This window comes from Anabrus simplex, chromosome 1 (genome assembly GCF_040414725.1).
Source record: "Anabrus simplex isolate iqAnaSimp1 chromosome 1, ASM4041472v1, whole genome shotgun sequence".
NCBI lineage: Eukaryota > Metazoa > Arthropoda > Insecta > Orthoptera > Tettigoniidae > Anabrus > Anabrus simplex.
This window is the reverse complement of record NC_090265.1, coordinates 328,571,453-328,597,554: the sequence shown is the minus strand read 5'-3', so window position 1 is coordinate 328,597,554 and position 26,102 is coordinate 328,571,453. Positions and strand designations below refer to the sequence as shown.

Below are 26,102 nucleotides of genomic sequence, written 5' to 3'. Positions count from 1 at the left end.
CCGACTGAATACTTCTGCCTTTTCAAGATCTCCGCATACATTTTTTCTCTTACTTGTTGATGGTGAATGTATCGAGTTATTTACAAAGATGATTGTTAGTTCTTTAGCTTAAAAATGAATCTAATCTCCGGAATTCCGTCCAATGCTTGTTTCTATTCTCTTGCTGTGCACATCCGTTACCAGAATCTGTAATATATATGCTGGCCTTTCAAGAAACTTATTTGCACAACAGTAAGACAATCTTTAATTAGCGCCCTTCATGTTGTGTTGAGCCTGATGTATCAATTAGATAGTCGGGTGACATGCTAACCAGAACGTTCGTCCCCCACTCGTTCTTGAAACTGAATTGCTTATAAGCCACGGATCGGACTAGTGGCAGTGTGCCTATGCTAACCAGGAGCCGCTTGTCAGCTACAAGTGAATGTTGTGTAATATACCTTGCAGCCACATCATATTCAGGTAAAACCTACTGAGGCAACATGTTACTTTTGAACTGTGTGATTCTGCTTCAACTTGTGTAACAATGAAGACTGCTTGAAAGTTTGCTTCAACTATCAGTGGAGTCTATTCTGAATGAGATTTTCCGTTATTTCGGCAAATGTGAGAGGCTTTCAGTTATTCCAGCAAATATGATGTATTTTGGTGAATGTTTCGAGACGGTATGTCCTTTCCAAGCTCTTTCGTGCAAAAGGGAGCTGATAACCTTTGTGTGCTGTTTCTAAAAACAATCTGCCCACCAAAATTTAATGGTTTACCGAGCTCGATAGTTGCAGTCGCTTAAGTGCGGCCAGTATCCAGTAATCGGGAGATAGTACAGTAGGTTCGAATCCCACTGTCGGCAGCCCTGAAAATGGTTTTCCGTGGTTTCCCATTTTCACATTAGGAAAATGCTGGGGCTGTACCTTAATTAAGGTCACGACCGCTTCCTTCCCACTCCTAGCCCTTTCCTGTCCCATCGTCGCCATAAGACCTATCTGTGTCGGTGCGACGTAAAGCAACTAGCAAAATAATAATAATAATAATAATAATAATAATAATAATAATAATAATAATAATAATAATAATAATAATAATGTTTAAAGTTGTTGCTTCAGATACAAAGCAGGTGCAGTTCGCTAAATTCTGGCGCCTGCTTGGAGTAAGATATTTTCCAAGTACAAAGCCGAGTGTCCGGACATTTAGTACCACGGACATTCCGTACCACTTAATTTGAAAACTCTTCGTACCACCTAGGTCGTTATCTACCTGCGAACTGTTTTCCCTTAATTCCTAAATATTTAAGCTAGGACAATCCACTCAGGGAGGTGAGAATAGTAATGGAGTGGTCCCTCACCACTGCTAACCCGTGGAGAAAGTGGGCCCACTTTGCAGGATAGGGAAGCCCTTGAGGCCACGCCCATTCGGCACCAACCATGCGTTACTGAATGAGGGAGAATGCGGTTAAAACTGTTTTGTTCCTATTCAAGCACCAGACACCTAATTATAATATACTACACTCTACACAAAATTGTAACATATAAAACTGTACTTTTGATCAAACTAAAGCCGCTCACAGACCACACATTGACAAGAACCAACACTGCAATCACAGTCCAACTGTGAGCATTACTGTTCTTTGAACCGCGCAACTTTAGTGAAATGTTGTCCAATTTTTGTTCCCTGGATCTTTTCATTTTGCACTTTGAAGAAGTGTCCTAATCGAACGCCTGAAATATCAGTAAACTGAATAGCGCACTCTTCAAGTAGTGAAATGAAATTTTCAAAGCTGTCGCATTTTTTTCATTCTAGCATTCCTTCGTAAATTTGTAATGATAATTCCCGTACGCCTCAATGAAACCCTCATTTTTCTAATTATCAATTTCAATTTCTCTTCTTTCTTTTGACACTGTGCATGTTCACAGTTTTCTCCATTTTCCTCGTTTGGGTTTAAACAACCTGAATTAACAAACGAGAATCTTGGTTAAAATGGGGACTACCGAACTATAGTGGTATAGTGGTATCCAGAAAGAAATAGAGTCATCTCAGTTGAACAAGGGGGTTTCAGAAAGAATTGTAGTTGTGATCAGGTGTAAACACTGACCACACAGACTGAAGCAGGATTCCAGTAAAGACTGAAGACTGCTGCAGCTTTCGTCGACCTTACATCAGCCCATGACACGGTCTGGAGAGAGGGACTGTTCAAGTTTGTTCAAATCATCACTTGTCAGAAGATAGCATGCTTACTAAACAACACTTTATCCAAACGTCGACTTGCTGTATTTATGAACGGTGAAAGAAGCAGGTGGAGATCTCTAAATAATGGTTTACCTCAAGGGTCAGTATTATCTCCCATTCTATTCGATCTTTACATCCATGACTTGCCAAGAACACCTTCAAAGAAGATACAGTTTGCAGACGATCTAGCTTTAATTACACAGAGTACGGATTTGGCACACTGTGAGGATGTACTTACAGAGGACCTAGCTACCATGTGTGACTATTTTCACAAATGGAGACTCCAGCCAAATCCTAGTAAAACGGAAGTAACAGCATTCCACTTGCATAACATGGAAGCTAATCGGAAGCTACATGTGGTTTCTAACGGAACAGAAGTCTCCCACAACTGCTTCCCAAAATAGCTGAGTGTCACACTGGATCGATCCTTGTTCAAACAGCATTGCTTAAATCTGTCAAAGAAGCTGAGTACAAGAGTAAATCTGCGGCATAAACTAGCGGGCAGCCACTGGGGTGCAGATGCAAACACTCTTCGCACTGCTTCACTTTCCCTACCATACTCGACAGGTGAGTACTGCGCTCCTGTGTGGGAAAACAGCGTAGGTCCTTCATTCGAGCAACATTGACGTACAGCTCAGTGAAACCATGAGAGTAATAATAATTTCGTGTGGCTATTTCTAGCCGAGTGCAGCCCTTATAAGGCAGACCCTCCGGTGAGGGTGTGCGGCATCTGCCATGTGTAGGTAAATGCGTGTTATTGCGGTGGAGGATAGTGTTGTGTGGTGTGTGAGTTGCAGGGATGTTGGGGACATCACAAACACCCAGCCCCCGGGCCACTGGAATTAACCAATGAAGGTTAAAATCCCCAACGCGCCCGGGAATCGAACCCGCGACCCTCTGGACCGAAGGCCAGTACGCTGACCATTCAGCCAACGAGTCGGACACCATGAGAGTTGTTACTGGTACAGTGAGGTCCACTCCTATTCAGTGGCTGCCTGTTTTAGCAAACATTGCTCCTCCAGATCCGAGGAGAAAAGCAGCGAAAGTACAGTTGCTCCAGCAGACCTCTGCGCACAGAAACTCACTCTTGTTCAATGCCTTACGAGATCCACCTGTGACGAGGTTAAAATCTCGGAATCCACTCTGGACTAATCTACACTCCCATGAAAAATTCAGTGTAACAGCAGAATGGAGACAGCGATGGGAACAATGTCCAACCACCAACGCCTTTCTGATTAAAGACCCAACGAAGAAAGTGCCAGGTTTCGATTTTCCTCGACATGAGTGGTCGAAACTCAAACGTTTCAGATCAGGCCGCAGCAGGTGCCGATATATGATGAAAAAGTGGGGATACTGTGAAAGTGCTGCGTGTGAGAGTGGTGCTGAGAAGCAGACACTGCTTCAGGTTGTTGAGAGCTGTCCACTGTCAGCATTTAAGGACGGTTTACGGGCTCTGCATGACTCGACACCATGTGCAGTTGACTGGTTGTCGAGGCTGGACATTCTAGTTTAATTACTTCTAGTTTAGTTTATATGTTCATTGTATATTTTTTGCACATTATGTTTGTAAATGCCATACGATGATGATGATAATAATAATAATGTGAAAAATACTCTGAATAAGAAAGACAGTCATTATTTGGAAACTACTGCCTTCCCGAAAAGCAGAGAATCAGTTTTTATTACACCATTGCATACGCATAAGAAGTATTTCATGATCACCGAAAAACTCACTATTAAGTTACATGCTTCATTTTCCACGTTCCAATCCCATTTTTTTCTTTTTTTCTTTTTTTTTTTTTTTTTTTTTGCGTCGCACCGACATAGATAGGTCTTATAACGACGATGGGATAGGGAAGGAAGCGACCGTAACCTTAAAATTAAGGTTCAGACACTTGCATTGTTTGAAAATGGGAAACCATCTTCAAGGCTGTTTGTTAATAGTGGGATTTTAACTCGCCATCTTCCGAATGCAAGCTGACAGCTACGTCACCCAAACCGCGCAGCAACACACTCGGTTATCCTATGTTTATATATGTATTTTATTGTAGTACTCTGAACACAAACATATAGCGATTTAACGCAATAGGCCTTAATGTACTGCGTGACATGTGTCATATTACCCAAGGTACAAGGATCCCAATTCATGTCAGTGGATAGTAAGAAGACATGTCTGACAGCATCGCTGAAATATTTTTAATGATTCTTCTTCACCCCGACTAGAAATGCATAAATAAAATAATTAACTGAGGTGTTCGTAATTTGGGAGTCAAAGTTAACCAAAAATGGATAACTGATTCACATAGAACATGAACTGGATGGTGTTATGCATCACTTGACAAAGCGCCAAAAGTCGATTTTCACACATATCATAGCACCATCGCAAGTTGACAGGCAGGGCAAAACAGCAGAGCAGGCCGGTTCTGCACCTACTTCCGCCTACCACGCGCAGTCTACGAAACAGTTTCCTGCGCACGTGTCACGTAGTTAGTTAAGGGAGAAGAAAATTACCACAGCCGTTCGGTCTCACCATGTTTTGTAGGTCATGTGGACTGCAATGCAATGTTTAATTTTAATTTCCGTTATGTATGTACACGCATCGTAGAAAACAGCTGAACAGAATTTAATGACAATCTGTATGTACATTCGGGGAATAAGGCACTACAGTCGAGGCTACGAATGTTATTCACACTGGGTAACCACGTAGTTTAAAGGAAGGCCTAAAATGTAATACTCAAATATCTATGAAACAATCCATGGCCAGAGTTCTCGCAACATTGGGTATTTAATATCAAGATCTAATTTTGATTATGGAGAGCATTACCCACTCCATCGCCGTCATCTACCATCACATGTATGTGAAGAAGTAAGTACGGAAGGTAATGTATCATGTCTTTTCAAATATGAATGCAAACGCCTTCACAACAGATTGTCAATGTTGATTGATTTTAGTATACTGTGTCTTGTGGCAACTAGATGAAAATCTAGCAGTTTATAAATAAATGTTTTGCCCCTCTCCCCCTCTCTGGTCCTATATATGAATTTACCAAGCAAGTTGGTCGTGCGGTTAGGATCGCCTTGCTATGAGCTTGCATTCGGGAGATAGTGGGTTCGAACCCCACTGTCGGCAATCCTGAAGATGGTTTTCCGTGGTTTCCCATTTTCACATCAGGCAAATGCTGGAGGGGCTGTACCTTAATTAAGGCCACGGTCGCTTCCTTCCCATTCCTAGTCCTTTCTTATCCCATCGTCACCATGAGACGTATCTGTGTGACGTAAAAAAATATAAAAATAATCATGAATTTAGATTTGTCTTGTTTAGTCCATATGAACGCCGCTAACATAGAAATATTGTTTTGTCTTATAAACTGGCGAAGGTGGTGGTTTTTATTGCGACTGTCTTAAGGTGAACAACCGCGTGGTCATTAGCACAAGGAAAATTGTGGACTATCAAAATGAGAAAAATCACGAATGCTTGAAGAAAAAGAAAAAAAGCATCTTTATACTGGATGCCCCAATATCACAGAGTATAAAGAAAACATGTTCTTTGAAACATGCTAATATGGCATGTTCATTAAATTGATGTTTTCTATATTGCCAAGAACTTGTGTCTGCATCACCTCAATTGACTTAATTTATTTCCATGATTGTACCCTAGAGGGCAGCTCCCTAGGTCGTGTGCACGGAGGATCGTTCTTTCGGTGAGACTTTTGTCTTATCTCTTTGGAGTGAATCTTTGCATTGTTATGAGTGCTAAATATAAAGATGGAGCCCTCGCAGATTGGAGCGGCGTTCTTATGTTATAAATGGGTTTATAACAGGTTTAAACATGACCCATACTACCTTGCTTCTTATAAATTACTGATATGGCAGGTACGTAAATATTTATTTTAACCATGCTTTTACGGAGTTTGTAAGACATTCTTCACAATCGTGCATAGCTGATTGATATGCGTCCTTGTACTCAGAGCGAGAATGGGTTGTGTGTCCGTTGTTGACGTGATAGCGATGTGTTCGTGGCTGGGTCTCTGATTGATTGATTTATTTTGGTGCACTGCGTTGTAAAATACTTTGCCATCGTATGAATGAACGCCCTGCGTTTCGGCTCGGAGATCCATTTCGGGTCGTACGGAGTGCATAAGTGATGGGTTTATGCGTGACCGTTAGGTCACTAATATGTTGCTGCTAATTGCCTGAGCGATGCACGCTACCCCTAACATATGTGAGACCCCATATTTGTGATCAAATGAGTCACATACGAGATTGTGTTCAACTTACTTACTGGTGCAACTGCCCGTGTCATTTGCCGAGGCTGGCAGTCTGTATGTGTGTGTGTGGGCGTGTGATAGGAGTGTAAGGATGACGTATCGATCACTTATTTAATACTTCAATCTTTTTCTGGACCTCATGTTTGTCGTAGGTACGGCTATTCTTGTTTTGCCTTGGTGTCCGTCCTGGCCGTTTGTTGACCTGGATGCCGCCATGTTGTTTGTTTTCATTCGGGCTATGCGGATGCCTGTGCTTCTCTTTGGTTTTGAATAATTCTTTGGTCCAGAGATGTTGCTCTCTGTGCTAAGATGTGATCTTGCGCGTTTGTTTATGTTTCTCTGGGTTTATTGTTAACTATTCCTTTTCTGCTCCTCGCTGCGAGGGAATTATGATTTTGTAGTAATTGTTGAGACGATGTGAAATATAATACACGCGTGGGCTTGGAACTGTCATTATGCTCGCTGAAAGAATGATTGAACTAATCCGTGTGGATTGTAATCGCATCACGGTATTATGTAGCTAAACTACAGTTGAAACGGTGAGTGCGTTATATTAATAATTTCAGCCTGGTGTTTTAAAAAGAAAAGATGTGGTCACACATCAATGATATAATTTCCAGTTGGATGGGTACTGAACGTGTATGTATTATCTCTTTTTGATTGCTGGCTTCATTTCCTATTTGTTCTTTTGATTTTATTTTCAATAAACCCTCATTTGAATTTAATTTGTATTTTACTGTTAGTAGTCTTCGTGTTTATCCTATACTGCGTTGAAATGAGGGACGTTTCTAGTTCAGGGCTGTGTCATTAGCCTTTCCTAGTCGCGGTCCACGCCTCGATTCTCCCGTTGCGCGTATCATATGTCTGATATTATCTAAAAAGGGAGGTCGGTTCATCTTTCTGAAAAACGACGAAATCCTGCGTGGCAATGTGTGCTCACGTGCACTTCGCAGTTTTGTAAGCTTCGCGCTTACCTGTTCAGCTTTTTCCTGCTCTGCGGCCACCTGCTTCTCAATAATCGAAATGTGGTGAGGAAGATCATCTCTTTCCCATCCTTAGTAGATTTTAAACCGAGTGTTTCGACTGTTTGAGTATTATAGCAGCCTGTTTGGTTCTAGCAGTGCACACTTGCTTGGTAAATACGATGAAGTGTGCGGGACCAATACTCGAAAAATTGAGCAAGTTATAACTAATGATCGTGACGTTTTTAAAATGCATGTCGGGGTATTCAAATAGACACCGCCTCTAGGAAATATGGAGTAAGGTTAAAAATAACTAAAGACCTCAATGCATACCAAACAATTCCTTTCATTTCTTTATGATTCGTTGGGAATATGTTCCATCGTATTTCAGGCATGGTAGAACAATATTAATTCATGAAAGTGGAGATCCGGACAATGTCCAGACCTGGCGGGCGACCTATAACAATCTACTCCATATTATGGAGAATGTATGATAAAATGCCGAGGAAAAATCTCTAACAATGTCCTAATCAGAATGATTTTGTATCTTGTCTGGGAACGTTCACATTAAATCAAAACGTAAAAAGGGGGGGGGGGCTGCTGCAGTGTATTCCTAGAAGTCTCTAAAGCGTTCGATAAACTGAACATATAGAACGACTCTCGGCACAATTCCTATTTCACTCAAACTTAGAACGCTAACGTCGTGGAGAATGCTCAAAACAAGTAGTGCTCTCATCCTGTTCACGCCTCCGTGTGAACCCGCCTTTAGTAAACATTACAACTAGTTAAGTTAGGACTTTGAGCAGAGTAGGATTAACTTAACACGTAAACGAAAAATCATCCAAAAACTGCATTTTGTTTCACAAATCTCATTTATTTTAGCATGTGTACATTTATATCTTTCATCAAGTAAATGTGTTTAGCCTTTTCTCACATAGATTTTCTCTGCTGTTTCAGTCTTCTAATGCCTCCATCCAGCAACAGTTTCTATTTCACTGCACCAGCAACAACAAGCGCTGCTATCTTTCCAGCAACTGTAGCATTAGGTGACGTCACACGCTGTATAGCTTTACTTGAGCTTTACGAATCAGATTTTCATCAGCTATATGTCTCAGTTCAGGTTTGTTTTTATGTTTCCTAGCACGGTAAGCAAGATCATTCTCAGTGGCGTATGCTGGGATCAAGACGTGGGCTACCACTATACTTAGATTATCCCTTTTCGATAGTTGGTTTAGTAGAGGTCAAGCCCTAGGTGTTCTGAGCTGCAACCAATAGCCAACGGAGTAGTCCGCTGTGCTGTCAGTGTTGTTTCACAAGCTACTGCCCTGGCCTCTGCTACTGTCAATAACCAACACCTGTTCAGTGGAGATTAAAGTCCTTCCTTGTGGCGAAATGGATAGAAAGCTTGCCTTTGGGCCGATGGCCCCAGTTCAATTCTCAGAATCAACCATCTCGTACTATTAATTCCCCTGGCTTGGGGACTGGGGACGTCTTCGCTATTCATTTTATCCTCATGTCACCACCAAGCTTATACAGGTGCCAGGCATTACTATTAAATTAATATTTTGATTTGTACAGCATTACCAGCGGTCGTACCCATCGTTCACACTGGTTTATTAGCTTCCTCGGGAGATAAGTGGTGGTGTCCGACCCATGATCACAGGTTCGATTCCAACCAATCAAAGAGAACATTAAATCTGAAAGATTGCATTTCATTTTAGCAGATCTATCTATAAAACGTCAACTATGTTACTCTAACAGTATCCCTGCAGTGTCTTTTTATAAGGTTGTAGAAGCAAAAGGGAGTGAAATACCAGCACTTATCTGTAGAATTAAGTCAAAAGTATGAGGTGAGGAAGTAGGCCCTATATACGATGAGGAACGCACGTGTCAATTCGGAAACTTCCGGAAAACTTCAAGTCTCAGTTCTCTCTCCGTCAGCAGTGGCGATCTGACGGACGGAAGCCTAGCACACCTATCTCCCTGGTCCCCGCAACTATCAGGCATTCAGCAACATGCCGTGTGAGTTGAGGCGAGGGGAAAGGGAAGCAGTGCCTGGACTGCAATATATTTCTCCGATGCCTTGTAATCAGAAATACGAGGTACGTTTTATCTAATTGCATTCGCGTTTTGTAAATGGAACAATGTGTCAGATGCTTACATTACTATGTGCTTTACATTTCCATCGTTCTCATTTCACGTATGGGCTTCACCGATAACCTTGGTAGCCCTGAGTATACGCCACTGACCATTCTCTTTGCAAGCAGCACTGAACATATTAATACCAGGATCATCACGCACCAAGCGAACATCGAATCGAGGGGCCAGGACAAAAAGTATTGGTAGCTAGGAAGATCAACTGCTGCATTCATTAACCCATGCCCAGCATGCCTCCTCACCTTTCTCCCAGCACGTCTCATCTTTCTGCGTATGCTTGGTCGCTCTCTTCGCAGCGATGATAAGTGTTCATAGACGAAGTCAACTCTTTAGTTTTAGATCCATGATAGTTTAATCAATTGACACGTACGACACTGTCTCTTCGATAAACTTGCTTACTTGATGACGTGGACTACACGTTTGAAGGTCCGACAGAACTTGATAGCCGTTTCCCAGGAACGCTCGGCTGGGAAGTCCTGCCCCAACAGGGCGGGGGGAAAGACTTCCCCAAATAGGGCTGGAAATTCCAGCCCTCCTTCCAATGCCCAGATTACAAAGGAGGAGAAAGGGAAGCCACAGAGCTCCCTTAAGAAATTGGAGAAGAAGCCTTCCATTGGATCCCCGAAGAAATCTGGCAAGCCATCTGCCGGCTCTCCTCCAAAAAAGAGAGAAACGGTGGGCAAGAGCGAGAGGCCCCGACGCCCTCTTGTTCGTTCACTTTCTGGAGAACCTACTTCTCCCAGGAAGAAGGGCCCACTGTTCCCGAACAGTGAGATCACCGGAGGGTCCAGTCACTGTGCCTCCTTCTGGGCAGACAATGGAGACTGAACCACTCATTTTCGTTGATGGTGATTGTGACAATAAAGATACCGACAAAGACGGCGGAACCTGGCAGGTAATAGACCGATCGAAGGGCAAGAAATTGCTCTGAATTAGAGGCTTTACCTATCCACACAATGGCACTATTGCACTGGAACTACAGTAGTTATCACTGTCGCCTAGCTGAGTTACGTCAATTGATATCCGTCTACGCGGCCTCCATAGTCTGTCTACAGGAATCTCGTTTGAAACCTGGACACGACACGACTATGAGAGGATATCGTCTTTATTCTAAAGACAGATTAGCTGTGGATGGCGCGGCAACTGGGGGCGTTTGTACCCTAGTTCGCTCCGACATCTTCAGCAAAGAAGTACCGCTCCGTACTCACCTAGATGCAGTTCGCACTCCGTTGCCAGTAATGACAACGGTTTGCAACGTGTACTTTCCACCGGATTATAACCTTGACATTCGTGCACTACAAGATTTGATTAGTCAGCTGCCTCCTCCTTTCCTCATGCTGGAAGACGTGAACGCCCGTAACATACTATGGGGTTCTCCGTCCTCCTGTTCTAGGGGGAGGATACTCGAGCGAATGATCAATCTATTCGATCTTTGCGTGCTTAATACAGGGGAACCGACACATTTCAGCAGCGCACAAGGCACATTCTCACACCTGGATGTCACTCTGTGCAGCCGTGCGCTAGTTCCCCTGCTACGGTGGCAAGTACACGACGACCTCTGTGATAGTGACCACTTCCCGATAATTCTGTCTCTCTTGAATCAAAGACAGTCCGAAGTACCCAAGCGCTGGTTACTTCGGCGGGCAAACTGGCCAGAATTTACAAAATGCGCAGTGATGGCTGATATGTTGGAGTCTGTTGACGACCATGTTTCTTCCATTACTACTGGAATTTTGGCCGCTGCAGAGGAAACAATTCCTTCCTCATCCGGTATTCGTCGCCGGAAACAGGTCCCATGGTGGACGGACGAAATTGCAGCAGCCATGCGTGACCGCCGACGGGCTTTTAGGCATTATCGTCGGAATCCTACGATGGCCAATCATATCACATTTAAGCGTCTGCGTGCGAAGGCCCGTTTTCTGACTCGAGAAAGTAAGAAATCTACGTGGGAAAAGTATGCGTCATCCATCACGGCACATACTCCGTCATCACAAGTGTGGACAAAACTCCGCCGTATAGTCGGAGTACAGAATGTGCCCTCAGTACCCGGAATCTACATTAATGGAGATATAGTTACGATTCCTTCAGTCATTGCCAACCACATCGCGTCACATTTCGCAGATACGTCCAGCTCTAGGAGATACGACCCTGCATTTCTCCCAATTAACCGCGAAGCAGAGGCACGCCATCTCTTTTGCCTCTAGTGCTTCGCATCCCTACAACGTACCCTTCACGGAGTGGGATTTGCGGAGTGCACTCGCGCTATGCAGAGATACGGCTCCTGGTCCGGGCAAAATCCATGCATTTGAGTGGCAGATGTCTCAAGGATATCCTCACCCTATACAACAGAATATGGAGTGAGGGAGTGTTTCCATCTCAATAGCGTGAGGGAATTGTGATACCTATTCCCAAGCCAGGTAAAGATCGAAAACTTCTGGATAGTTATAGGCCAATATGCCTTACAAATGGCCTCTGTAAGCTATTTGAAAGGATGGTTAACCGGCGTCTTGTGTGGGCCATGGAAAAGGGGGGTCTCTTGTCTAACTATCAGTGTGCTTTTCGCCCTCATCGGCCTGCCAATGATCATCTGGTCAGACTGGAGAGCGATATTCAGCAGGCCTTTCTCCGGAAGGAACACCTAGTCGCCGTGTTTTTCACCTGGAGAAAACTTACGACACTACCTGGCGATATGGGATTCTGTCCACACTACACCAGTGGGGATTTCAAGGAAATTTGCCAACGTTTATTGAGAACTTCATGTCCCTCCGTCTCTTTCGAGTCCAACTAGGGAATGCATTTTCTCAATATTAAGTTCAGGAAAATGGAGTACCTCAGGGATCGGTACTGAGTGTCACGCTGTTCGCAATCGCCATCAACGGCACAGTTGCCGCTGCTGGGCTCGCAGTCGTTCCTTCGCTGTATGTAGACGACTTAGCTCTACATTACAGCTCCGGAAGGGTGGCGTTTGCCGAGACAGCTAAAGCAAGGTAGTAACCGAGTCGACAGATGGGCCCTGCAACACGGTGTTCGATTTTCAGCAGCGAAAACCTCTGTTGTACACTTCTGTCGACGTCGGCCTGTGCATCCCGAACCAGAGCTCCGCTTGCGAAACAGTGTCTTACCAGTGGTTGACACCTGCAGATTTCTGGGTCTCCATTTTGATAAGAGACTTACGTAGCAGCTCCACATCCGTCAGTTGAAGGTTGCCTGCATGAAGAGACTTAACATGCTTAAGTTTCCCAGCGGCACTTCGTGGGGGGCTGACCGTGCGGTACTGCTGCGATTTTACACGGCTACGGTCCTCTCCCGGATTGACCATGGAAGTGCGGCTTATGGCTCAGCATCAAAATCTACGCTGAGCCTTTTAGACAGTATTCACCATAGTGGAGTAAGGCTGGCAACGGGTGCTTTCCGTACTAGCCCCATTCCCAGCCTACTCGCTGAAGCGAGAGTTCCACCCTTACGGATAAGGAGGCAGCAGTTACTCCTCACGTACGCTGCCAAAATTCGTGAAATGCCGTTACAACCAAGCTATCAATGCATCTATCGTACCCAATACCACCAGCGGTACCAAGACCGGCCGAATGCCACACGGCCGGTTGGGTTTCGGATTGATAGCTTGTGTCATGATTTGAATATTGATATCGGTGGTTGTCTTGAAAGAACTCTTAGCGAGGTACCTCCGTGGTTGGTTCCGCGACCGGATATACGTCTAGATCTGCTACGTGGACCCAAGGTGAACACGGATTCCTCCGTTTATCGGAGGTATTTCCAGGACTTTGTTCACCAATATCCGGCTGCGAGACTTATCTTTATTTATTTATTTATTTATGAAACCAAAACAGCGAGAACTCGAATTACAGAGTTCCGCAATGAAAAACATATTTACAATAGAGTAGCACAAGGCAAACATAAAAAATAAGTGGAAGAACAATGACGGGAAAACATCTAAAGATAAAAATAGAGGAAAAAATTAAAAACTAACAAAATAACTGTAGAGACACAACAAATAACAACAAAACATAAAGGCTAAAGAAACAACGAGAAAAATTGAAGATTGAACGTAAAACGAAGAGAAGAACTTATAGCCAGGCACAGTAAGATAAATACAGATATAACACTTAAGTAACGGTATAGTACAGTAAAAATAAATAAATAAATAAATATTATATTATGTACAAAAGTGAGGACAGCAATAAGAAGAGAAAAAAGGAATATGAAGAAAATGAACTAGGTTAAGTTAAGGAGGAATCAATTGAAGGAGGCATACGAAGAAAAAACGTCCAAGTTCCTGTCAGAAGATAAAGAGTTAAGGAGGGTTGGTATGCGGATAAATAAATTTCTTTGAACGAGAGAGAGGCGGGAATACGGAACATGAAGGGGCGGATTAATCCTGGTTTTGCGTGTTGGAACATGGAAGGAAAAGAAGGATGCAGGTTCAGGAGAACGAAATAAACCGTTAACAGCGTTATATAGGAATCTAATGTCGGCTACTTTCCTGCGACTAGATAATGGGTGAAGGTTTAACTTGTCTAGTATCTGATTACTGCTCAAGTTTCGACAATCAGATACTCTGGCTCTAACAATGGCACAGAAGAATGACTGCACGCGGTCAATATGATTCAGATTAGTGGGTGAAGAGGTAGACCAAATGGGAGACGCGAATTCAATAATTGGTAGGATGCAAGATACATAGTAGGCTCGGAGGGCGTGGATATCGGTGATGTCAGAAAATCTACTGTATACAACAAACCGAGAAGTGACATTGCTCGTGCGGTTATCTTTTGTATATGGGGGGCAAATAATTTACTGTCAAACATCACTCCTAAGTCATTTTGTTTTGTTTGAGTTGGGAACGGGTTACCGAGGAGGGAGTATTTACTGAGAATAGGAGATTTACGAAGCGTGATCGAAATAGAGGAACACTTGGCAGGATTAGGCTTAAAACGCCATGTGGAGCACCATGCAGAGAGTGAATTAAGCCCACTCTGTAAGGAGTTTACGTCTGATAAAGAATCGATTTGTTTGAATATTTTACAGTCATCTGCAAATAGTAGAATTTCACAAGAAACGGAGGATATAGAATTAATGAGATCGTCAATAAATAAGACAAAAAGAAGCGGACCTAGGACACTGCCCTGTGGGACGCCAGAATGTACCATAACAAGAGTCGAACTGAACCCATCAAGAACCACACGCTGAGTTCTGGTATTGAGGAAGCTCTGCAGGAGAGTTAGGAAGCGACCATGGATATTAAAACGTTCTGAGAGTTTATAGGAAAGAAGTGCGTGGTCTACAGTATCAAAAGCCTTTGCAATATCAATGTAGCACACGTCCAGTTGAGAACCGGCGTTAAGAGCAGAGGTTGCACGATGGAGAAGAACAGCCAGATTAGTTTGGCAGGAGCTACCAGGAAGAAAACCATGCTGCTGGGACGATATTTAAGGAAGTGTGAAAGAAAGAAGACGCTGGTGGATAATCTTTTCACAGATGAGTGACAGAGTGGGTAATATAGAAATCGGACGATAGTTTCTGACATCAGACCTCTTTCCACTTTTAAAAACCAGAGTGATGTTAGCGATTTTCCAGTCGTCAGGAAAGTATCCGGCTAAGAAGCAACGGTTAAATATAACAGCAATAGGATGGGCAAGAGTCTAAGCGGTATTCTTCAGGAAGACAGGACTGAGACCATCCGGACCAATAGGTTTATTTTCTGGCAGGGAGGAAAGTAAAGAATAGACTTCTGACTCAGAGGTGGAAAGATTACTGAGACTATGAGAAGGAACAGAATCAATACACGGAAAATCTGGGAACTGAACAGGTGCAACAAAATTAGACGCAAAGTAATCGTTGAAAATTTCCGGTCTATTACTACCACTGGCTAAATTATCACCCCCAAGTCACTGTGTCTGGCACACGCTTTGTATTTTTCCTGCTGTTTATCAGAGACCAGAATCTTTTGCTGTTACTTCTCACTTCTAGGCAGGCAGAGTTTATGTAGTCCTGGTAATCCCGTTTTAGAAGCTGTTTATGGTGTTTGGGAATGTCAGAAAAAGTTTTATAGCTGGCTTCAGAAGGTGACCTTTTCCAGTCTTTCCAGGCTTTCGTTTTATTAATTTCTGCAATTTTGGTGTCACTTTTTTTCCAAGGTGGACATCTGGCGGATGTTTTACGAGTGGGAACAAGGCCACGTATCACAGCACGAGTCCAGTCACAGAACAGGTCCACTGCTTCTTGAACTTCACCCACTTGCAGCAAGTGCCAGGGTAGAAGAGATAGGGTGTGATTGACAGCCTGCCAATCCACCTTTCGCCACAAGGGTACACAGTTCCTGGTAAAGGGTCGATGACATTTCGGGGGGGGGGGGCGGGGGGGGGCAACAGAGAATGTTGCCTCTACAGACTTGTGGTTCGATTTAAAAATATTTCGTCCCACAGGAATAACTGAAGGCTCAACGGAGCAGGGCAGGTAGTCAAGAAGACTATCCCCGCAGGTGTTCTCCAGGACGTACTGTTGGAGGCCTAGGCCCGTAATATAATGGTCGAGATACCACTTGTCAAGGCTATTAAAAGGGACACCATGGGCAGGGGAATTCCAAGAAATAGAGGAAGTCGCCTAGTATAATTACATTAGGATTCAGATTAATGGCTTTCATTACAGAAGAGAGAAAATTTTCAGAATAATTGAGGGTTGATCGAGGAGGTCTGTAAAAACAAGCAAATAGATATTTGGAATGCTGAAATTTCACTTCTACCCAAATGGCTTCACAGTCACTACTTAAATCAGTACGTTGGTTAGCGTGCCATTTGGATTTAACGGCCAGGAGAACCCACCCGCCCCGAGATCCACGGTCCGTTCTGAAAATGGAAAACTCTTTGGAAAGAGGGATTTCCGTGTCTGAAACAAAGTCAGTTAACCAACTTTCAGAGAAGGAGACAATATCGAAAGAAGATAGTTCTTGTAGGTAGAGCTCACAGTCAGTAATTTTGATTTTAAGAGAACAGACATTCCGATGGTAAACTGAGATCGCAGTATCCGCCGCGGGTCCCGGGTTTATCTCCACATCACCAGCTAACAGTAGGAATGTCAACAACAAACTTAAAGTAGACCGAGTAGAAAACCGAGATAATTTACTGGAGGCTGGAATCGAAGCTGGTGCTAACAAGAATGCAAGGGAGGTTTGCAGTCGGCAGTGAAGGAAAATGAAACTCACGAACGGTAGTCAACCAGTTTCCAATCTGAGAATCTGAGGTATATTCAATCTTGAGACGGCGAGTCGTATATTTCCGGCAAGGGAGGCTTGGGTACGCCAGCAGCCGCCGTAGCACGTGGAATAAAAACAAAGCCATTTATATTGTACAGACTTACTTCCGAGCATTTCACACTACTTGTTTTGACACTAAAACTCCTAAAAGAACACACAGGAAAAAACACACAGTTACTCTCACTCGCCGCCATCTTCACGGATGGTTCAAAAATCGGAGATAATGTTGATTGCTCTTTCGTCATTGATGATATCAGCACGAAAATCTCGCTCCCGAAAGTATGTAGCGTGTATACTGCAGAGCTTTACGCCATCTTAAAGGCTCTGCAGTTTGCACTGCGTGACGAAAGAAGCCACTTTCTGTTGTTTACCGATTCGTTAAGCTCTCTGCAGACTACTGAAACCTGTTTCTCGCAACACCCACTGGTGCGGCAGATACATGACCTTCTAGCCAGGTTATGGGATGCTGGCACCAGAATCACTTTCGCGTGGCTTCCAAGCCACGTTGGGATTGCGGGAAACGAACTTGCGGATGAAGCTGCAAAGGAAGCTGTACTTTTACCTCCAAGACCAGTCAATGTACCTGCTAAGGATATTTGTTCTCAGCTACGTCGAACCATCTTGGCGAAGTGGGAATCGGAGTGGCTAGATATCCGAACTCCCAACAAGCTGAGAGCAATTAAGAAGACAACTACCGTGTGGCGGTCCTCTTTCCGACCTTCACGGAGAGAGACCATAGTACTATGCAGGCTGAGGATAGGTCATTTAGGATCCACGCACTCTTATCTCCTAAAGAGGGAAGACCCCCCAGTGTGTTCTTGTGGTGCCGACTTCACCGTGGCCCACATCCTCACACAGTGCGCCGATCTCTCTGGCCTAAGACGGAGCCTCGGCCTGCAGGAAACACTCGAACGCATACTAGCCGATGACGCGAATACTGCTGATCTCGTCATCCGCTTTATGTGCGACAGTGGACTTATCAAGGGTATATAAATCACAAGTGTACTGTTACTCAGGGAACGTACGTTCCCTTTTGATACGTTAGTAATCCTTTCGGCCTAATTCTATTTATTTATTTTTTTATTTTGTACTGCGCTTCCAAATTACTTTATTGAATAAATAATTTCGTTTTTATATTTTAAAATTCTCTTCCACTTATTTGTTCAGAAAGGATGATTACCTCGTTGTACTTCCTCTTAAAACAAAAATCACCACCACCACTTTATTTTTGCTACTTGCTTTACGTCGCACCGACACAGATAGGTCTTATGGCGACGATCCCACCACCACTGATAGCAGTAGCAAATACATTCACTAGAAATGCCTTATTCAGTAAAAGTGTTTAGTTTCTTACTGCAAGAATAAAACTTTACGATCGCCTATTCAACAGCGTTACACTTAGTATCAGACAGAAATGACATGGTTTCTTTACTCTACAAATGTTTCTTTCTCATTGACGAGATGTGAACACTTTCGAAAATAGAGACTCCAACCAATGAGTAAAACAGAAGTTTCTTGTTTTCATCTGAACAAACGAACGGCTTCAAGGGACCTAAAGTATACTTCGATAACACTCTCCTCCGCCACAATAGACACCCCAGATATCTAGGTGTTACACACGACAGAACACTCATTTCCAGAACATCCGAGAAAGAGCGCTGCAAAGATTCAGACACGTAACAACATAATTCGAAAACTGTGCGTAGTATAAGTGGAGAGTTCTGCCGCCACCACCGCCGCAGGCCCACCGCAGAGGGCTCCACCACCACCACCGCCACCGGGCATCCGCAGAGGCCTCCACCACCCGCGGGAAATTTGAATTTTGGCGCGAGATTTGAATTTTTAAACAAAGCCACGTGCTTTTTGACAGCTGTCATAAACAACGCATCGCTAACCTCACTGCTGCCATCTTGACGGGCCTAAACCTCATTGCTGCTAACTTAACCTCACTAGCGCGAGATTTGAATTGGTAAACAAAGCCACGTGCTTTTTTGACAGCTGTCATCCGCCATCTTGCATCGCTAACCTCAGTGCTGCTATTTTACGGTACTAAACCTTATCGTGGTGGTGGTGGGAAATTTAAAATCTACATGCTTTTTTGACAGCTGTCATCTTTAATCAAGAGAACACCGTGCTGCTACCTTGCGGGTAATTTAAAAAATCCGTCAGCTGTCATCCGCCATCTTTAATCAACAAAACATCTTTAGCTACATACATTTAACATGTGGTGGCGGCAATTTGAAATTCTATCCAGCTGCCATTTTTAATCTACTGAGCACCGTGCTGCTATCTTTAGCTACTACTTTTCAAATGTGGTGGCGGCTAATTTAAAAAAAAATCCGTTAGCTAATCTTGAAGGAGACTATCCTTAGTTTACGACAAGGTGGCCTTTCCGACGCTAATTAGTGCAAGATGGCGGCGGCTGTTATGGCTACCTCCTCCTCCTCCTCCTCCTCCTCTACCTCCTCCTCATCCTGTCAAGGCATAGCTTTATCGAACATGCATCGCCAAAGCAAGAGTGTGCAGCGATAACATTATGCATGTTTAGACTTGTGGGTTACAAAAGAAACATAAGACTAGAATCGAACACTGCACTCGATGTTGTTAACTTCAACATGTGATTAGAACATTGATTGATGTGTTCAAAACACTAAATAAGTAATCAAGACTAGAATCGAACTCTACACTGTGATGTTTGGGACATCACTGAATGTTTTTAATTATTGAACTATATATTTAATTGATAATATGTATATATTTAATCACTGATAGGTCATTTTTATTTAATATGTATATATAGGGCTTTTATCATCCATTTCAATCATCATTTCATTTCTTTGTATCGCGGCTATAACGTATTCTGAACGAACAAATTATTGGGTAAAGTATTTCAACATCACGCATATTTATAACTTGCAGTAAATTTTCCAATAGCCGTTGTGAGGTGACCAGGGTCAGCAGGCTAATTTCAGCCCAGTTCCAGGAAAAGTACGTCATCGAGGTTACGAGAGATATTACCCTCTCCACCTCATGAAAAGACAGTTGATACATTATTAACACCCACTTTTCAAACTCAGCTTCGAGACGCTTTATTTCAGCGGGAAAGTTCAGCCTATGTGAAAGAACGTAATGAAGCAACGTGATGGATGCACAGCTATACAAGGGAGAAGGGATGAGACCTCGAATCTTACTGGACCATGTGATATGGCTGATGGAAGGAGACTTTTGAACCAATATATACCACCGACAAGGGCTGGAGAGGACATTCTCATTCAGATTGACATTCGGACTTTCTCATTCAGATTCTCATTCAGACTCACATTCAGATTCGTATTCGGAGATTCGGACATTCTGATTCTGATTCTCACGCTTGGAAGATACTCTTACTACGATTCTACGTCTACACATCGGAGAAGATTTTAACTTAGTTCACTTCGCATCTGAGTATATTCTACTCAAAAGTTACTCTCATTGGGACTTGTTATCTCAATGACGAGAGGTAGTCAACGGGAGACCGGTTTTTGACTAGTATAGGGCAGGAGAGCTTTTATTATGAGTTTAGCTACGCTACTGTTCCGTAATACGGAATAATACGAAGGTATTCTCTCCATGAACATAACCCATGGTGGTTTTGCACTTAAAATTAGGACTCATTACGACTTTATGTAAGGAGTACAATAGGAAGTGTTAAAGACAGGAAATGTGGATGTAGGACTGGAATCCAACAACAGATGAGGCAGCCTGTACGAGAAATCCACCCATCTTCAGCTTCAAGACAACAGAGTCTACATTTGGTGAGCTTATGGCATAAGTTACTGCAAGTCTTCGCGCAACAGTTCATTTTCTTAAAGTTAATTTCATTCGCTTTTTCTTTTGCTTCCGTAAGTTCAGATTTCGTTAATACGCCGTTACGTCACGTTTTCATCTTAATAAATAGCTGTTTTAATTTGTATTTTATGAAATGATTATTAATGATCCTTAAATTCCAAGTTAGTGTACTTAATGATTTGTGTTCCGTTCACCCCACCCCTGGGAGTTTTTTGAGTCTCATTACGTATTTTTATTTATTATTATTATTATTATTATTAATTATCTACTTTTGTTTTCAAGCCATAAGCTTGAAGACTGGCGCCCTTGGGATACTGTTTCTGGAGAAACAATGACATATTTATTTATTTTAATATTAAAGTGACCCGCCACGTTATAAATTTGTCATACATCTGTGGGCAAAGTGGGTACGTCACAACACATGTGTTTAGAACATGTTAGGGGATAGCTTTGTTTTAAAAAAATCAGATTAAAACATAAGACTAGAATCGAACACTGCACTCGTAGTTGTTAACTTCAACATGTGATTAGAACATTGATGTGTTAAGAACACTAATTAAGACTGGAATAGAACACTGTACAATATGTGTTTAGAACATGTCAGGAAATACCTTTGTTCTAAGAAAATCAGATTACAAAAGAAGTGATTAAGACTAGAATCGAACACTGCACTCGATACAACATGTGATCAGAAAATTCATTGGTGTGTTCAGAGCAAAAGCACAAATTCAATGATTTGCCTAGTACGAAAATAAAAAAACACCGTGCACATATTGCGTAGCTAACTCGCTCAGTAAACTATATATAACTTCAATGATTTGCCTAGCGCGAAATTTAAAAAGAGAAACCATACTGCGTAGCTAACTCGCTCACCGGACTGCTAAGACGCTCAGTAATTGCAAACACACTAGAACACTAATATACGTGATGTAAAAATAAACCATACTGCGTAGCCAACTCGCTCGGTCACTCGCTTAGTAATTGCAAAAACATCACAACACGACTAGAACACTGATATTCGCATACGCGTTACTCTTTTTGAAACACACACGGACAAGAATGTTGCGAGATACTACATCTGACATGTTTAAAAAATGGGAGGATGAAAAATCAAATTATTTGTACGCATGTTGTCTCCTCCAAGTTGTAAGAGTAAATGGAAGCAGTACTGTGAGTTTCAGCTTGCTTGGAACGTGACCGGAAGTGGCATGTTATCTCAGCAAAAAATACGCATGACCTTGTTCCTGCATACACGCAAGTCAGACACCATGATGGATACCGCGATTCAAATCCTGGCAACTTATGCCGTCAGGAAGGGCATCCGGCCAGATCCTTTTGTTTCATGTAATTACACGTTGCCAGGAAGACTGACGATCGCGCAGGAAAAGGCTAGGAGCAGCTAGCTACCCCTAGCATTTGCTATTTTTAGGACTGCTGACAGTAGGGGTTCGAACCCGCTATCTCTCGAAAAGTAACAGAAGTAGTGAGAATGATTGCGGGTACAAGATGTTGATGGTGATTCATCTGTCGGATGGGGACGTTAAGCCTTGTGCAGACTTCTTCGACGGGAGTAGCCTATGTGTCAGCACCGGGTTTTACCCTCTCCCTACTGCCGTATATTATATCCTCAGGGAGGTGGTAGTACACAATTTCGAATAACTAAAGGGTGTGCGAAAAGCCTGCGTTAAATTCTATAACAGTAAGGGCATATAACGCTGTTGATGGTGATTGACATGTCGGATGGGGGCGTTAAGCTTTGGGAGTAGGCTATGTCCCGGCACTGGGTTTTACCTTCTCCGTACTGTTATTACATCCTCGGGTAAGTAGTTGTATACAATTTTAAATAACTTGAGGGTGTGCTAAAAGCCTGCATTGAGCATTGAGCAGATCCCTTCGACAGGAATAGGCTATGTGTCGGCTCCGGGTTTTACCCTCTCCGTACAATCATAATATTTTATCTCAGGAACTTACACCAGCTAAATGCTAGAAGGTTATACTAGGGGAATTGCCTACACGGTCAAGAAAATGCCATTGCACTGTTATCGATTGTTGAGTTACAGGAGTCTTATCATACACACAGTGTCCTCACTGCTTGCTCAAGGTTACTACAGCTGGAAAGCAGTGTACAGTTTAAGTCAACGCATGCATTCTTTAGCTCTCTCTAACTGGCTCTGTAACATACAGAGATACTGCCTCAAAGACAGTGTTCTTTTGGTTGGGACTAGTACCCCACCTAAGCGGCTTCACCTGTTATGCGGAACAAGGATCGAACCTGCTATGTTAACAACAAAAGACGTAACCCAGTGCCAGCACATAGCCTACTCCCAAAGCTTAACGCTCGAACTACACTAAGAGGCGGCTAGCTGCTTCCTAATCCTAGCCTTGTTTTACGGCCGGATGCGGTTCCTAACGTAACAGGACCAGGATTAAAAATCTGTTTTACAGCCGAGTGCCCTTCTTGACGCAACAACTAAGATTTTAAATCTCAAGAATCTGTTTTAGAACTAGTTGCCCTTCCTGACGCAAAACTGAGATTTTAAATCGCAAGAATCTGTTTTACAAACGGATGCCCTTCTTGACGAGAGATTTTAAATAGCAAAAATCTCTTTTACAGTTGGATGCCCTTCTTGACGCGAGATTTTAAATCATAAGAATCTGTTTTAAGACTAGTTGCCATTCCTGATGCAAGAACTAAGATTTTAAATCGCAGTATCTATCGTCTTACATCATAAACCATTGTTTTACGGCCGGTTACCCTTCATAACGTTAAAGGACTGGGATTTTAAGTCGCAGTATCTAGTGTCTCACATCACGAACAATTGTTTTACGGCCGGTTACCCTCCCTAACGTTAAAGGACTGGGATTTTAAGTCGCAAGAATCTGTTTTACAACCAGATGCCCTTTTTGACGTGAGATTCGCGTATACTGCGGTCCTTTGACGTTAGGAAGGGACAACCGGCCATAAAACAATGGTTTATGATGTAAGACGCTAGATACTGCGATTTAAAATATTAGTTCTTGCGTCAAGAAAGGCATTCGACTGTAAAACAGATTCTTGCGAGTTAAAATCTTAGTTTATGCGTCAAGAAGGGCATCCAGGTGTAAAACCCCGAATCTCACGTCAAAAAGGGCATTTGGGTGAACCTGACCCTCACGCCTTTTTATTGAGATCGCCGACCTCATTGGGTCTTTTATCTCACCTTAATTTGGAGCTCTTAGAGCATGGGCTTTTGGTATAATTTGGTGCAATTTATGTTTGTTTACATTGGTGAATTGTAGTGTATTTGTCCACAGGTAAAATATTTACAGATTTGCGGCAGAACTCTCCACTTATACTACTTGTGTGGTTCTTCTTGGGGTGCAAGTGCAACTACTCTACGCTGCTCAGCTCTAAGTCTAGTTTACTCTACTGCCGAGTACTGTGCCCCCGTCTAGATGAACAGTCCTTTCGTGAAGAGAATAGATGTTAAATGACACAATGAGAATGATCTCACGGGCACGATCAGATAATCTCCAATTCAATGGTTGCCCGTACTAAGCCACATTCCTCCACCCCACCTCCGTAGATGCATTGCTCTGATGAATGAATACAATAAGATCCAGAATAATCAAACATTGCCCATTCATGAGGATATCCCCCACCTACATATATACGGACTTTAGAGGTCCATCTATCTGCATGGCGGAGAACCTTATAGCCAGTAATTCCAATCTGAGAGATGGTCTAATGAATGGAGACTTTGCTTCAGCAGAATCTTTAGATATGCCATGCATTACACAGAAGGTACCTGGCTTGGACCATACTTTCCGAGGTTGTTCAAAGTTAAACCGGATCCGGACTAACCATAGTGTGTGTGCGCGCAGATCTGCTGTACAAAGGAAGGAAAAGTCATCCTGCTGCGACTGTGGTGCTGAGAGAGAAACTGAGAAGCACATCACACAAGAATGCCCACTGAGACGTTTCAATGGAGAAACAAGTGAATTTTTCCTGGCGACGCCACAGACGATTACCTATGTAAATAATGTAAATATAAATCTAATTTATTGTACTGTTCATGTGTATGTCATACGATAAATAAATAAATAATTTACACATGTCTCATCTTCCGGCATGAATTGAGACAAAACCAATCAAAGAGCATACACACATGGCGTGAAGATTGTTAAATGGTTTCCGTACTATGCTCCTGGAAAAGAATTTGAAATGCTGGGCATCCTAACTCATGCAGATCGACAACTCTACACGTTGACGGTAGATATCCACGCATTCATTCCTTCTTTTCACAACCCTCCACGGACACTAGACCTGCTCTTAATAAATAAGCGGTCACGATCATAGCTAGAAACCATTAAGGAATACCTTTGTCTTCCCACCGCAGTTCTAAATTATTTTTAATCCGCCGAGTCTGCTTGTTATATTCATCTATTTGCAAACAGTAAGGGAAAGGCGTGCTAAATACCAAATTCACGACTTTTGGTGCCCACAAGAGTGCAATCCATCACAACTACCTCTTTTAAGCACAAATTTGTTTCCGTTCACTTTAAAACCTTTCACATCAACTACCGATGTTCTTGTCATGATGCAATAAAAAGCATGCAACTCTCTAGCAACAGTATTTTTATCGACTAAGTAGAATATTCCTACTCATAGTATTATATTTAAGGACAGCGAGCTAGATAGCGAACAAGTCTAAACATGCACGATTGTATCCACGTGATTACTGCATGCCAAAAAAGCCCTGAGGTAGCACAGCAGGTAATATGAGATTGAAGAGGTGGAGGTTGAGCCCTTTCTAGTTGCTGAATTAGCTGAAGCCGACAAGAATGGACCTCGAGTTAAGGGATGTTTTCACCCCCAACGTAGATTTTACTGTAAAAGTAATTTAAAGTATCATCCGAGGTGTATTTTCATGCTGAAGGTTATTTTTACCACGAAACTTCGAAAAGGAACAGTTTAGGGGTGAGGTGATATAAATAACACCTGTTAGAGGATAATGTTTGATGAATATGAAGCGATTGTGAGCAAGTACTAGACAAGTGCTGAGCAAGTGGAGGAGACATTAGCTCGGCCTTCGCTAATGTCAGTGTCGGGATCTCTGAAATGGTTCAACTCTGCTATACTTCCGGGTTACGACACTGAACGAGGATTTCAGTGTCCATTGTGATAAGACTCAAGATAATATCAAGGACACTCGCTTACGTTAAGTGCTTCAGAACTTACCGCAGCTCATGAGAGTAGAAAGCGTGAGGAATCGCTGTAAGCACTCCAGCTCCATCTCCAGTATCATTGTCGCAGGCGCAGGCACCACGGTGATTCATACGAAGGGCCAATTCCTTGGCGTCACGCACAATCTGCAACACAAGCATACATTATTTCATAAACTTGTTTTAATCTTGTCAATCTTATGT

General features: G+C 42.8%; 1 protein-coding gene across 1 annotated transcript in view; it reads right to left on the bottom strand.

Annotated features, from left to right (window-relative positions):
- Positions 1–26,102, bottom strand: part of LOC136856759 (uncharacterized) — a 674,434-nt gene that overhangs the window by 501,586 nt on the left and 146,746 nt on the right. Inside the window, exon 4 of the mRNA XM_068224954.1 lies at positions 25,915–26,045. Within this exon, the coding sequence (XP_068081055.1) occupies positions 25,915–26,045 (131 nt within the window). The remainder of the gene's footprint in view (positions 1–25,914; positions 26,046–26,102) is intronic.